This window comes from Petaurus breviceps, unplaced genomic scaffold (assembly GCF_028583685.1).
Source record: "Petaurus breviceps papuanus isolate PSGF00001 unplaced genomic scaffold, PetGlider_PUasm1.0 90317, whole genome shotgun sequence".
NCBI lineage: Eukaryota > Metazoa > Chordata > Mammalia > Diprotodontia > Petauridae > Petaurus > Petaurus breviceps.
Genome location: NW_027187217.1, coordinates 296,017 through 308,063, shown reverse-complemented (window position 1 = coordinate 308,063; position 12,047 = coordinate 296,017). Strand labels below are relative to the sequence as shown.

At 53.2% G+C, this 12,047-nt stretch overlaps 1 protein-coding gene across 8 annotated transcripts in view; it reads right to left on the bottom strand.

The window, feature by feature from the left end:
• GATD1 (glutamine amidotransferase class 1 domain containing 1) overlaps positions 1 to 1,370 on the bottom strand; it is a 20,365-nt gene extending 18,995 nt beyond the window's left edge. For 6 of the 8 annotated variants that reach the window (XM_069107911.1, XM_069107910.1, XM_069107909.1 and 3 more), the window contains exons 1-2: positions 1,241 to 1,357; positions 684 to 875 (exon numbers count right to left, since the gene is read on the bottom strand). In XM_069107911.1, the coding sequence (XP_068964012.1) occupies positions 684 to 875; positions 1,241 to 1,304 (256 nt within the window). In that variant the 5' untranslated portion in view covers positions 1,305 to 1,357. Of the gene's footprint in view, positions 1 to 683; positions 876 to 1,240 lie in introns of all 8 variants that reach the window. The other 2 variants (XM_069107915.1, XM_069107916.1) reach the window with 1 other exon arrangement.
• Between the last annotated feature and the right edge of the window lie 10,677 nt (positions 1,371 to 12,047).

Sequence of the window (12,047 nt, the reverse complement as noted above, 5' to 3'; positions counted from 1 at the left end):
ACACACACACACACACACACACACACACACACCCTCTCACAGACAGACAGACACAGACACACACTATCTCACACACACAGCTATACATTTACACACTCTCACACGCACACAGCCATACACATAGACACACTCGCACACTCTCTCATACATAGCCATACACAGATACACACACACAGCCATACACAGACACACACTCACTCTCTCACACACAGCCATACACAGACACACACACTTTCTTACACACACACACTCCCTCCCTCCCCCCCTCCATTTCGGGGATGTCACCAGGCCGAGCTCCTGGGCCACTGATTCCATGCAGTGTCCGGGGGAGGTTCAGAGCAAGTCACTTCAGAGGCTTAAAGGCCAGCTGAGGAGAGCAGGGCCTGCTTGTTTGGTTTTTTGTGAAGGGAGCTGGAGTCAGAAATCCTGAGTTCAAGTAAGCCTCAGACACTTTCCAGGATGACCCTGGGCAAGTCACTTCAGCTGTGCATGCCTCAGGGGCCACACCTGTAAAATGAGAATAACAGCGCCCCTCTGCGCTCCCAGGCTGTGAGGATCAAATGAGATATGTGCTAACTGAAGTGCCCGCACACAGTAGGCACTTAACAAATGCTCCTTCCTTCCCCTCCCTCATCATTTAGCTTCCGGACTTTGTAAACCATAGGTAATTAAATAATGCTTACTGAATTGACCTGAAAGGCCTCCGGACAAGTATCCAGACTGTGCTAGGGAAATGAGAGGGGAGGAAAACCGGCAAAGGCCAGACAGACTCCACTCCTGCTCCGAAGGCTGCCTGAACACAGACAGTGGGGCTGACCTCGTATATGGAACATAGGAAGGCTTCCAGAGATCATCAGCGCCATTAACGGAAAAGTCTGAAGGGGTGTGGACACAGGAGGGGAAAGTGAGGTGTGAGGGAGAGCTGACAGTGTGGGTGTGTGCGGGTACTGGAGGCCCATCAGAGCCTAAATGGCGAGGTTGGGATCATTTACCCCAACAGCGACTCCCATTTCTCCCTCAGAACAGCCGAGGTCAGTATTCCCATTTGAAAGATGAGTTAACTGAGGCTCAGACAAGGGAGAGGCCCACCTGTCCATGGGGGAGGGGGTGGTCCCGGGCCGGGGGCGTATCTGATCCCGATCCCCGGGGCAGGGGGAAGGGAACCCATGCCCAGCGGGCGCTTGGGGACCCCGCAGTGGCAGAGGCAGTCCCCGACGCCCGGTCCGGGCCCGTGACTCACCGCGGGTGGCGGCGCTGGCCACGATGAGGCAGGAGGGCCGGCTCGGCAGCCGATCGGACGCCATGGCCGCGGCCTGAGGCTCCGCCTCCTGCCCCACCCGCCTGCCCCACTCGCGGCACCCAGCCCGACCCTGGCGCATGCGTCGCTACTGGAGCGCCAGGTCACGTGGGCCCTTGAGCCACGCCCTCCGACGCACGGGAGGGGGCCTCCCCCCTCCCCCCCCCCCCCGCCTGGGGCCGGGTGTCTAGGGGCCGCATACCCCTTTCGCTGAAGGGGAAGCCAAGGTTGTCCCGGCTGGGCTTGCAGTGAGTCTGGGCCAAGGTCACCGAGAGAGCGGCTCAACCCCAGTCGTGGTCCGCCCAGTCCATGGACCTCGCGGCCTGGCGGTCGGTGCCCGGGAGCGGTCCTGGGGCTAATGTTCACCCGCCCACCTCCCCCGGGCGCTCCCTTTAGGTGCTTATTTATGCCAAGCCCAGCAATTTATGGGGGGCGGGGCGAGGGAGGGGACAACGCAGAAGACCCCGAGAACGGGGAGGGGGAGGCCGAGGGAAGTGAAACTGTGTGTGTGGGGGGGAAGGGGGGTGTAAATGGTTCTGGGCGAAGCAGCATCAGGGAAGAGGAAGGGGCAGGTGATGGGAGGGTGGGTACTGAAGGCCCACTGCCACACAACTGGGGATTTGGAGGTCAGCAGGGAACTTGGTGGTAGACTAGGAGGCATCAGATAAAATCAGGAGAGCATCAGGGCAGAGGAAGTGTTGAAGTCAGAGTTGGGAGAGCAGGTTCAAATGTGAAAGAATTCACTTAGACCTTCTCTATAGCCATTTGGAGATTTATTTTATGTGAAAAAGCAGCACGGGTCTCCTAGTAAGAGGGCTGTGACCCCACCATCTCGGGAAGTTATGCGCATGTTGGTGATGTATGCCTAGAGATTTTTATGGAGGTTAAGGATCAAGGAGAATATGAAGGAGATGGATGACAGGCTAGCAGGCACAAGATGAGGGAAACAAAGGCAGTCTTTTGGTTCAGGTTCAAGATAAGGGGGAAGAGGACTTTAGGGCACCTTCAAGTTACAGAATGAACTAGGGGCTTCACAGAGCACTGGAAAAGCAAAAACATTATTTTTAACACTTAGGGCACTGCTTGTATCTCATCAATAGCTCCATGGTGGGAAGGGCACAGCAGCCAGCCTCTTCAGTACTGAACCCGGGAATCATATTATACACCCCCCCACACACCCCTGCAGCATCACCCCTCCCTGCTCTAGGAAGAACACCCCCAGTTCGGTCAGCTGAGGCCCTTGGCCGTTCTCTCAGTCCTCAGGCCGAGCTAATCAGACCTGAGCTTTCCCCTGGGCTCCTGTTCCACATCACCAACTGCTTTTTAGACATTTCCAAGTTGATGTCCCAGAGACATTTCAAACTCAGTTTAACTTCCTCCCCCACCCCCAATCAACTTTCAAGTCTTCCTAACCTTCCTGTTGCTACCTGGGACACTCACTATCTTCCCAGTGATCCAGGCTCATGACCTTGTCATCATCCTTGACCTGTGATGCCCCAGGACATCCCCGCCCCCAAATCTGTGCCTTTGCCCTGGCTTGTCTGTATGCCTGGAGGAGGCTCCTTGTTGGTCTCCTCCAGACTCGCTCCAAAGTCTGGAAGTGAAGAGGAATTAAGAAATCTCTTGAGGAAGAGAGTGTTTTACACTAAATTAGGGCTGGCTTTAAGCTTAACCAAAAAAAAAAAAAAGCCCTAAGAAGCTGGCAACTGGTCCCTTCACTTCTTGGCAAATAGAGGGAGAAAAAAATGGAAGCAGTGGCAGGTTTTCTCTTCTTGGGCTCAAAGATCACTGCAGACAGTGAGAACAACCATTAAAGAAGACACTTGATCCTTGGAAGGAGAGCTCTGACAAACCTGCCCAGCAGAACAAAAAGCAGAAACATCACCTTGCCAACAAAGGTCCGCATAGTCAAAGCTATAGTTTTCCCAGTAGCAATGTATGGCTGTCAGAGTCGGACCATGAGGAAAGCTGAGCACCAAAGAATTCAAGCTTTTGGGTTGTGGGGCTGCAGAAGACTTTTGAGAGTCCCTTGGATAGCAAGGAGACCAAATCAGTCAGTATGTAAAGAAATTCCCTCAGTCTATTTGCCCGAAGGTCAAATACTGAAGCTGAAACCCTTTGGCCATGTGATGAGAAGCTGGGACTCAGTGGGAAAGACCCTGCTGTTGGGAAAGGTTGAAGGCAAAAGGAGAAGGGGCCAGCAGAGGAGATGGATGGGGAGGGTCATAGAAGCGGGGACAGGAGATGTGACAGACTTTGGGCCTCGGTGGAGGATGGGAGGGGCTGCTGTGCTGCGGTCTGTGGGGTCACCAAGGGTCAGACTGAGCAACCACAAATCTCTCCCCTCTCTTCAGTTCTTCCTCCTCTACAGCTGCCATATTGATATCCTTAAAGCACAGGTCACTGTCCTGCTCAAGAATCTTTTGGGGCCCCCTTCTACCTCTGGGATCAAACACAAGCCCTGGCCTGGCATTTAAAGCCCTTCCCCCTTGGGGGCCAGACAGCCTTTCTGGACTGGTCCCATGCTTCTCCTCTCCAAACACTCCCCAGCCTGGCCTGGGCATAGCATCCCATGACCTGTGCATGTGCTGGCATTTCCCTCATTGACTCTGTAGATTCTGAGGACCCTCAGAGCCACTCCACTATCTCTGCCCAGAAAGCCCAAATAGGGTCCTGTAATGGACACGTAGAGATAAAGAACCCAAGGCTAGTCAATTATTCTGAGCATCAGTTTATTGAGCTGGCCAGCAACAGTCTCCCAAGGAAACCTTAGGGGAGCTGCCCGGACCATAGGGAAAGGGGGAATATTTAAAGTCAAGACCCGCCAAAAATAGGTGTGGGAAGTAAAGTGAGTCTGACAATGGTAGATAAGCACATCCGTTGTAGCCAGGCCTTGGTCTGGACAGTTGTATAGTCCTTGCCCTGATTTATTGTGAGGCCCAGATGTCCAGGATCATTCTGACATCTTATCAGGAAGTATGGCCAGGTCTGTTTCTCACAAGAGAGGGGCTCCTGGCTAAGCACGTATGAGTTCAGGAAGAATTCAGTAATTTCCAAACTTGTTACATACAGGGGCTTAGTATATGAGGCCATGGGCATTTCAGTCCCAAAGAATCAGACATGACTAAACAGCAGCCTATTTTACAGATAGCTACTGAGACTTAGCCCAGGACACAGAGGTGGTCACTGCTAGCACCTGGATTAGGCACCTGTTCCTTCGGACTTGAAGCCGTATTCTCTTTGGGCTGGTGGGCAGAGGGGAGCCTGGGGTGCTGGTGAACCCCAGGACCAAACTGACCACTTGTCCCCAAGATTCTGCACAGTAGGAGGGGAGAGGTCAGGGCCTAGGCTGGCCAGGCACATTGTCTCTGCCCATTTACAACAGGGACCTCACCCTAGGGGCTGGGTAGAAGAAAGGTCTGGAGAAGGTCCAATAGAGGCCTGACCTCCCAAGGCAAGTGAGAGCCAGGTCCTTTCTCTTCCTGGGGGAGCCACATCTGAAGGAGAAAATGAAATATGTTCCCCCAGCCCTCTGACCTTCTTCATCTTCCCTTAGTCAGGGGCCTAGACAATCCAGGCTAACTGCCCTTTCCTATGTGGAGGGCCCCATGAAAAGTTCAGGGTCCTGGAGGTAAGAAGCAATACCAGGCCTCATCATGCTGCCTGTTGGGAAATTCCTGGGGGCCAAAGTGCAGGGCCCAGCATTGCAGCCCATCAGACAGGGGAGAAGGGGCCCAAACCTGGCCTCTCTTAGGGGAGCTGCCCTCCCTCCTCTCCAGGACCTGGGATGGAAGCATTCGGAGCTGCTTCCTACCCTAGAACTCTGCCCACTCTGGCCTGATGTGGCTAGTAGAACTTGCCCAAGATGGTTCCTTGTGCCTTTCCAACCTGGGTACACTCACCTATACATACTTGACTAATTGGTTTTTATTTGGTCTTGAACTTGAGAGACACCCACAAGCCTAATGAATTTGTACACACAAAGAAGGGCCAAGAGGAATGGATATGGGGGTGGAGTAAAGCATGTGATGAGTTCTCAGGCCCTGCCCAGTTTTCTGGGGGCCCTCTGGCTTTCTTCTGGGTGTGTTTTCAATGTTTCTTTGGTGGTTTTTCTTCTGTGGGTATAACCCCTGCCCAGGCTCACTCTCTCGACCCCAATGTTCACCAGCCAGTTAGGTTCCCAGGGCAGAATGGAAGTTCCTCCTCTCGGGGCTCTATCACTGGCTAACTCAGAAGGGCCTTTGTTCACCAGACTCTGACCAGTGTGCTTGCCCCAAAGAGGCAGCCAGGTGGCCCAGTGGATCTGAGAGTCAGGAAGGCCTGAGTTCTAATATAGCCTTAGACACTTCCTGACTGTGTGACCTTGGTGAGTCAATTAGCCTGCCTGCCTCAGTTTCCTCAGTGTACAATGGAAGTGATTATAGCACCTCTTTCCCAGGGTTGTTGTGAAATGAGATCATAAAGCAATTAGCATAGTGTCTGGCACATAGTAGGCCCTTGTTAAATGCTTAGTGCCTTGCAGCATTGATTAATCAGTTGATATCAACGAGTTTTTGTGAAACAGTATTTACTGATAAGAATTAGCAAAGAAAGAAGTACAAAAACCCCAGACCAGAGGCCTGCTTTATGATGGAGAGCACGAATTCAAGCACATGTGGTTGGTACCAACATTAGCCCCACCCAACCAAGAGTGCACATAATACAAGGTCCCTGGGGAGGGAGAGCTCCAACTGGCAGCACATTGGTCCTGAGGAAGACTATGTGGGGATAAAGGGTATCTCATAGTCCCTAACTCTAGGAGTCTAGTTCTGCCTTCAAGAAATCCCTGCCAAGTTTGGTTTAGGGAATGACTGGCAATGGAAGAGACAATGCCTTGCTCTTTGCAGGATGAAGGAGCTCAGCAAAGGGGTCAGTCTCCTGCTGGCCTGGGGTCTCATCAGACCCAGCTGTTCCTGATGCCTGCTCCAGTTGCTGAGGGGCCCTTCTGACAGCTCTTCTAATCTTTTGAAGTTCTCAAGGTCACAACCTGATAAATTCCACCTCTGAATACTTATTCATCTCATATCAAGACAAAATGAATAGTCGCCATGCGCTCAGAGACACACGGCAGCTGGGTGGGAGACAGAGAAGGCTGCCCTTCTGTTATCAGGCAACTCGGAGTCATCCTCCTCGCCTGAAACAGGCAGGGGAAGACAGAGATCGGCTGTTAGAACCTTTTGTACCCATGTGCACTATTTCTAAGCCTCCATGGAGGCATCCAGAAGCCCTTTCACTCCACAGCACCAGCCCTTCGGTCATTCATGGAAGGAAGAAGGTTCAGCAAGCCTTCACTTGTTAGCCTGTCAATGAGCAGAAAGCCGCTTTTGTCCATTCTCCACATAACGCAACAAGAAGGGCAAGTTCATGTGGTCACTAAGGACGGGGCTCTGGCTGGACAGCCCTCCCCCCCATCACATCATTATCCCTCGCTCCACCCCATTCCCCATTAAAGCTCTCCCTTATCAGGAGGCAAATCCAGATGCTGGCTGAGCCTTCTGGCCCGGGTCTGTCAGGGCTGGGCAGCAGGCTCCATTGTGGCTGCTTATTGACTTGAGGAGAGTTCAAAGGCTGTTCGTTCACCTTTGGAATGTTGTTATTTTATTAGCTGTCCTGGCCCTGCTCTCTTTCCTTTGTATTAGCTCTTGGTTCTGCCTGGGTTCTTTGGATCCACCCTTTTCTCATTCCTGATGATATGATAGTGTCCCAGCCTAGCTCTAGCTATCCCTTAGAGACCAGATGGCAGAAAGAGTGCTGACTTACTGTAGTGAATGTATTTTCCTCACCTTGGAGTCTCCTATGCCAACGAACTGCAGGCCTCATCCCTATCCCCAAAGTCACACATCATGATTACTGAGGGCCCAGGGCTTGGCTTCCACACCTCTGCCTCTACAGAGTGTGCTGTTACAAATCCCTTTGTATGGAAAGGTCCTGGCACACTTTCTTTTAATCAGATTTGCCATGAAGCAGTTCAGTAACATTTGGGGGATGCTTCCAGATGGCTCTACAGAATGGCGGGACCACCTCCCAGCCCCGTGCACACCTGCATCCTCCCCAGAGGCCCTGCCACAACCATTACTTGGCTTTTGGGTCACTGGTACCAAGCAGACACTCTGGCAATGCAAACTTCAAGTTCTTTTCATTTGAATTTCTCTTATAATTATGGCCAGACCATTTCTGGAGCCTTGGGCTCCCAGCAGGTCACCTGCATGTGACCACCAGGCCTGAACTTTCCTTCTTTCCTTCCTCCTTCCCTCTCTCCCTCTTCCCCTTTCCCACTCCCTCCCTCCCTCCTTTCCTCTCCCCCTCCCCCCTCCCTTCTCTCCTTCTTTCCTGTTTTCCTCCTTCCCTTCCTGTTTTGTGTACAATTTTTGCCCAGAGAGCTGACCTGGCTGGCCGTGAAGATCAGAGGCAGGGACCACCTGCTCTGGACCCACGGCTACTGTTACCAAGTGCTACAAACATCAGGGAATGATACTTTCTCAGAGCTTCCTGGGACTAAAGGTCTGAATTGGGAATCCCTAGTGATTCCCACTGGTGAGGCCATCAGGGCAGGTGAAGGCAGCTCCAGAAGCAATCTGACCACAACTGCAGGTGGCCAAGCTCTTGAGTTAGCAGAGCTAAGGAAGGGAGAGGGCTCCAGCTGTTCCTCAAGGAACAGTGAATTAGGCCATTTGCTTTTCCTTGGCAGGGCATGTTCCCTGCTGGGGGCAGCTCTGTGCTGGGCTTTGTATAGTACTCCGGGGCTGGATGGTGCAGGACCCAGTCAGGGACTCACATCCCTCTTGTGACCCTTCTGAGTCACCTGACCCTGGGTGTTTCCTCCCCACTCTGGCCTTCTCTTTTCTCATCTGCATGTAGTGTCCACCTCCCAAGAGGAGGAACCCCAAGGCTCCAGTGAGCGCCTGTGTAGACACTGCTCTGCACAAACACCTGTTGTTGTTAGCTGGCCACCCATCTGGGCCTTTTAGAATCCGAAATCATTAGCACTGGAAGGAAACTTGAAAGTCATGTAGTTCAGCCTTCTCATTGCGCTGCCAGGGAAACTGTGTGCCCTGAGGAGCAAGGGAGGATAGAGTTTGAAGAAGACAGCTGGGGTAAGGAAGAGAGAACCGTCTGGCTGTAGGAGTCCAGAAGGCCTGGCTTCACATTTCACCTCTGACTCTCCCCCCTTTTAGCCTGAGTGATCCTGGACAAGTATCCAAGCCTCTCAGGTTCCAAGGGCCAGAACTTCAGGGACAGGGAAGTTCTTGACCCAGAGTATGTTAGACAGGAAATCATAGGTCTTGTGGGTGGGAACCAAAAAAGAAGGGACTTGTCCTTGGGGGTGATGAGGTTCCAGAGAAATCAGGGAGGATGGAGCAACTCATAGGTGGTAGGCTGGAGTGGGGAGTGGAGATCTGTCATTAGCGACCTTCTGGTGAGAGAACAGTTTCATCTGAGTGGGGGGAGGGGCTAGCAAATTACTGGAGGCTCAGTCAGCACAGGCACCACTAAGGTGGGGCTAGACAGAGAAATACTGGGAAACTTGGGGAAGACTGAAAGTCCTTCCTGACCAACGAGTCAGCAAGGATGATGCCACAAAAGAGCTGCCTGCAGAGGCAGCTCCAAGGGTAAGGAGGTGACAGATCCTCGGGAAAGTGGCCCAGCCTGGCCAGGTACAACGGGAAGGTCAGGGAAGACCTACCTTCAAACCCCATCCACTTGGGCTCTTACTGGGCTTGAAAAGCTTTCTGACTTACTTGCCATGCAAATCACTCAGCCTCTCAGCCTCAGTTTTCTTGTCTATAAAATGGGGACGATCATACTGAGCCCATAGGTCTGTTGGGCAGATCAAATGAGGTTAATAGAGTAAAGCAATTCGAAAGCTTCAGTGAAATATTCACTATTGTCATGCTCCTGAGTATAGACTGGGGAGCAGCAGAGGAAGAGGAGAGGCCATAGTCCCTGGCACGAGAGGAGAGGTCACTTGAAGTAAGCCCTGGAGATCAGAAAGGGGGACAGGGACAGACATGATTGCTGGCTTCATATGTTTGAGGTGACCTACGAAAGATGGACCAGATATGCTCTGATGGCCCTTGAAGGACAGACCCAGGAGCAGTGAAGCCACAAAGAGGCCAATGACTGTTAAAAGTGGCCTGGGTTGTCCTGGGAGGTGGGGAGCTCCCTGCCACTGGGAGGTCTTCAAACACAATCTGGAGGCTCATCCTCTCTGTGAAAGCTTTCGACATTGTCTCTTCTGCTAGGGCCTTCGCCTCACAGTCCCTGGTATTTATTTTGCACCAACCTGTATATGCATCTGTTGTCTCACACATTCCTTCCCTCCCTCAGGAAGGCCACTCTTGGAAGGTAGGACTAGTTTCCCTTTGCTTGGCACACAGTAGGTCTTAATCAGGGCTTTGGGGTTGAGTTGAAGGATCCATCAGATGCAGGATTTTTCTTTTCTTTTCTTTTCTTTTTTTTTTTTTGGAGGGGAGGAAGGCTGAGAAGTTGTGGTTAAGTGACTTGCCCAAATCACAGGGCTGGTAAGTGTTAAGTGTCTGAGGCTGGATTTGAACTGGGGTCCTCCTGACTCGACAGCCAGTGTTCTATTCACTGCGCCACCTAGTCACCCCAAGACATAGGTTTTTTCAATCAGGTAAGACCTGGACTGTCTAAGCCCCTCAGGTCCCCTCCAGCTCCAAAAGCCTTAGGTGAAACTCGATCGGAGGGGGAAGAGACCTCCACTGGAAAAGGCGTCTCCCTCTCCAGCCGTCCCTCCCCCTGTGCCTGCACTTTCCAGACGACATCCTAAACCCCAGGTGAGGCCCCCACCTGGTCCAGGGAGGGAAGGACAGACGGTGGCCTGCAGGCCGGACAGATCTGGGGAGCCCCGAGTTACACAATATAGAGTGTTTATTTCAGACAAACTCGCTCTAGGCTGCCCGGAGCTGGAGCCGCTCTCCCCTCGCCCCCCAGGTGGGAGAGCTTCTCACCTTAGTCCCCAGAGCCTGCCCCACCAGCATCGACGGTCAAACACACGACCACGACCACACACACACACTCAAATACCCATACACACACACAGAGCTCAAGCACATCTCGGGGCTGAAGGAAATACTAGATTCAGCTGGGGAGGGGGTAGGCAGCAGGAGGGATGGGCGGGGCCTGGCCGGAGGGGGAGGGGCAGGGGAGAAGCGGCAGCTCTAGGCTACCTTAGATTTCAATCTAGTATTTCTAGTCTATCGGCATTATTGCATGTATACGCTTGTTTAAAGTCAAAGTAAAGAGGACACTCCGTGGGGAACCCGGGCAGAGCGGTCTCTCTTTAAATAGAAGGTGCCACAGCCCCCAGGGGGCCGCAGTAACTGGGGGGGGGGGGGGGAGAAGGGGAGAGGTTGTGAGGGAGGAGGGCCGAGGTGGGAGGGGCCGGAGCTTAGAGGCCTTGTTCCTCGCTGGCAGGCGCTGTCCGAGGTACGCCAGCTCCCGCCGCCTCAGGACAGGCGTCTTGGCGTCTTCTGCACGGTCCTTGTGGCGAGGGGGGTGCGGGTCGGGGGGGGGGGGGGGGGGGCCTCGGCCAGAGGATTGGAGATGGGGTCGGTGGATGTCTTTCGTTGTCTCCCTTGCCCAGGAATCTGAGGCAGAACTCGCCTCCCCCTGGCTCCGCCCCCAGTCTAGTCGGTCCCCAGCACCCAGGAATTGCTTTTCACCGACCCCCACCCCCGTCCACATACACACAAATATTTTGTTCCTGGGGTGACGGTGGGGGACTCTGCAGGCTCTGTAAGTAGGACACCGCGGGAATGGGAGGGAGCAGAGGAGAGAGAAATGAAGCTATGGGACTTCTATGGAGCCTGGCCAGGGCAGCCCCATCCAAGGGACAAGTTGAGAAGGGAATGGGGTGGCTGAGGCTAAAGCGCTCCCTCCAGTCCCCCAGAACAGAATAACCAGCCTCCTTCTCTCTTCTCTCCCCCAACTCTTCCACCTTCTTCCCCTTCCTTCCTGCCTCTTCTCACTTTCTGCTTCCCTATGCCTCTTGACTTTGCTCTGGGGGCTGAGGGTAGCCTTTTCTACCTACTCTGGTCTAGCCAAGTAGAGACTGCATCTGTTCTCTCCAGTCCAGCCATGTCCAGGCATCTTCCCTGAGTGCTGAATGTCCATCCACCACCCCCAATTTTGCCCTTGATCTCTCACTCAGTTTCCTACTTGGTCTACTTAACCCCTCCCCTCCCCCCACCTCTGTCTGTCAATTTCTCCTGGTCTCTCTAGCCTCCCTCCCCAATTCTATCAGTCCTTCTCCTTCGGCACCTAGACAGAAGGCCCTGGAGTAAAGGTGAGACGTGGTGATGCCTGGCATGGTGGGGTCAGGAGGCTCTGGGCAGAGGTGTGATGGGCAAGGACTGAAATACTCCCCACACACCTGGACCCTCAAGCTTTGTCTGCCACAGTCCTTTGCCTGAGAGGGTAGTGGGATGGGGTTGGGGTTGGACAAGGTGAGGGCTCCCCAAGCTCTGGACATTGGGTGAGGAGCACAGATAGAGGGGCATCTCAAATGTCTGAAGACTCCAGGCCACAGATGTGGCCATTGTAGTGTTAACAGAAAAAACATGGTACATACACACACACACACACACATACATACACACATATGATCAGCTGTACACAAAACACTTTGAGCAGGCCAACTGTCACCCCTCCGTCACCCAAACACACTACAGGGACCAAAAGCCTTCCA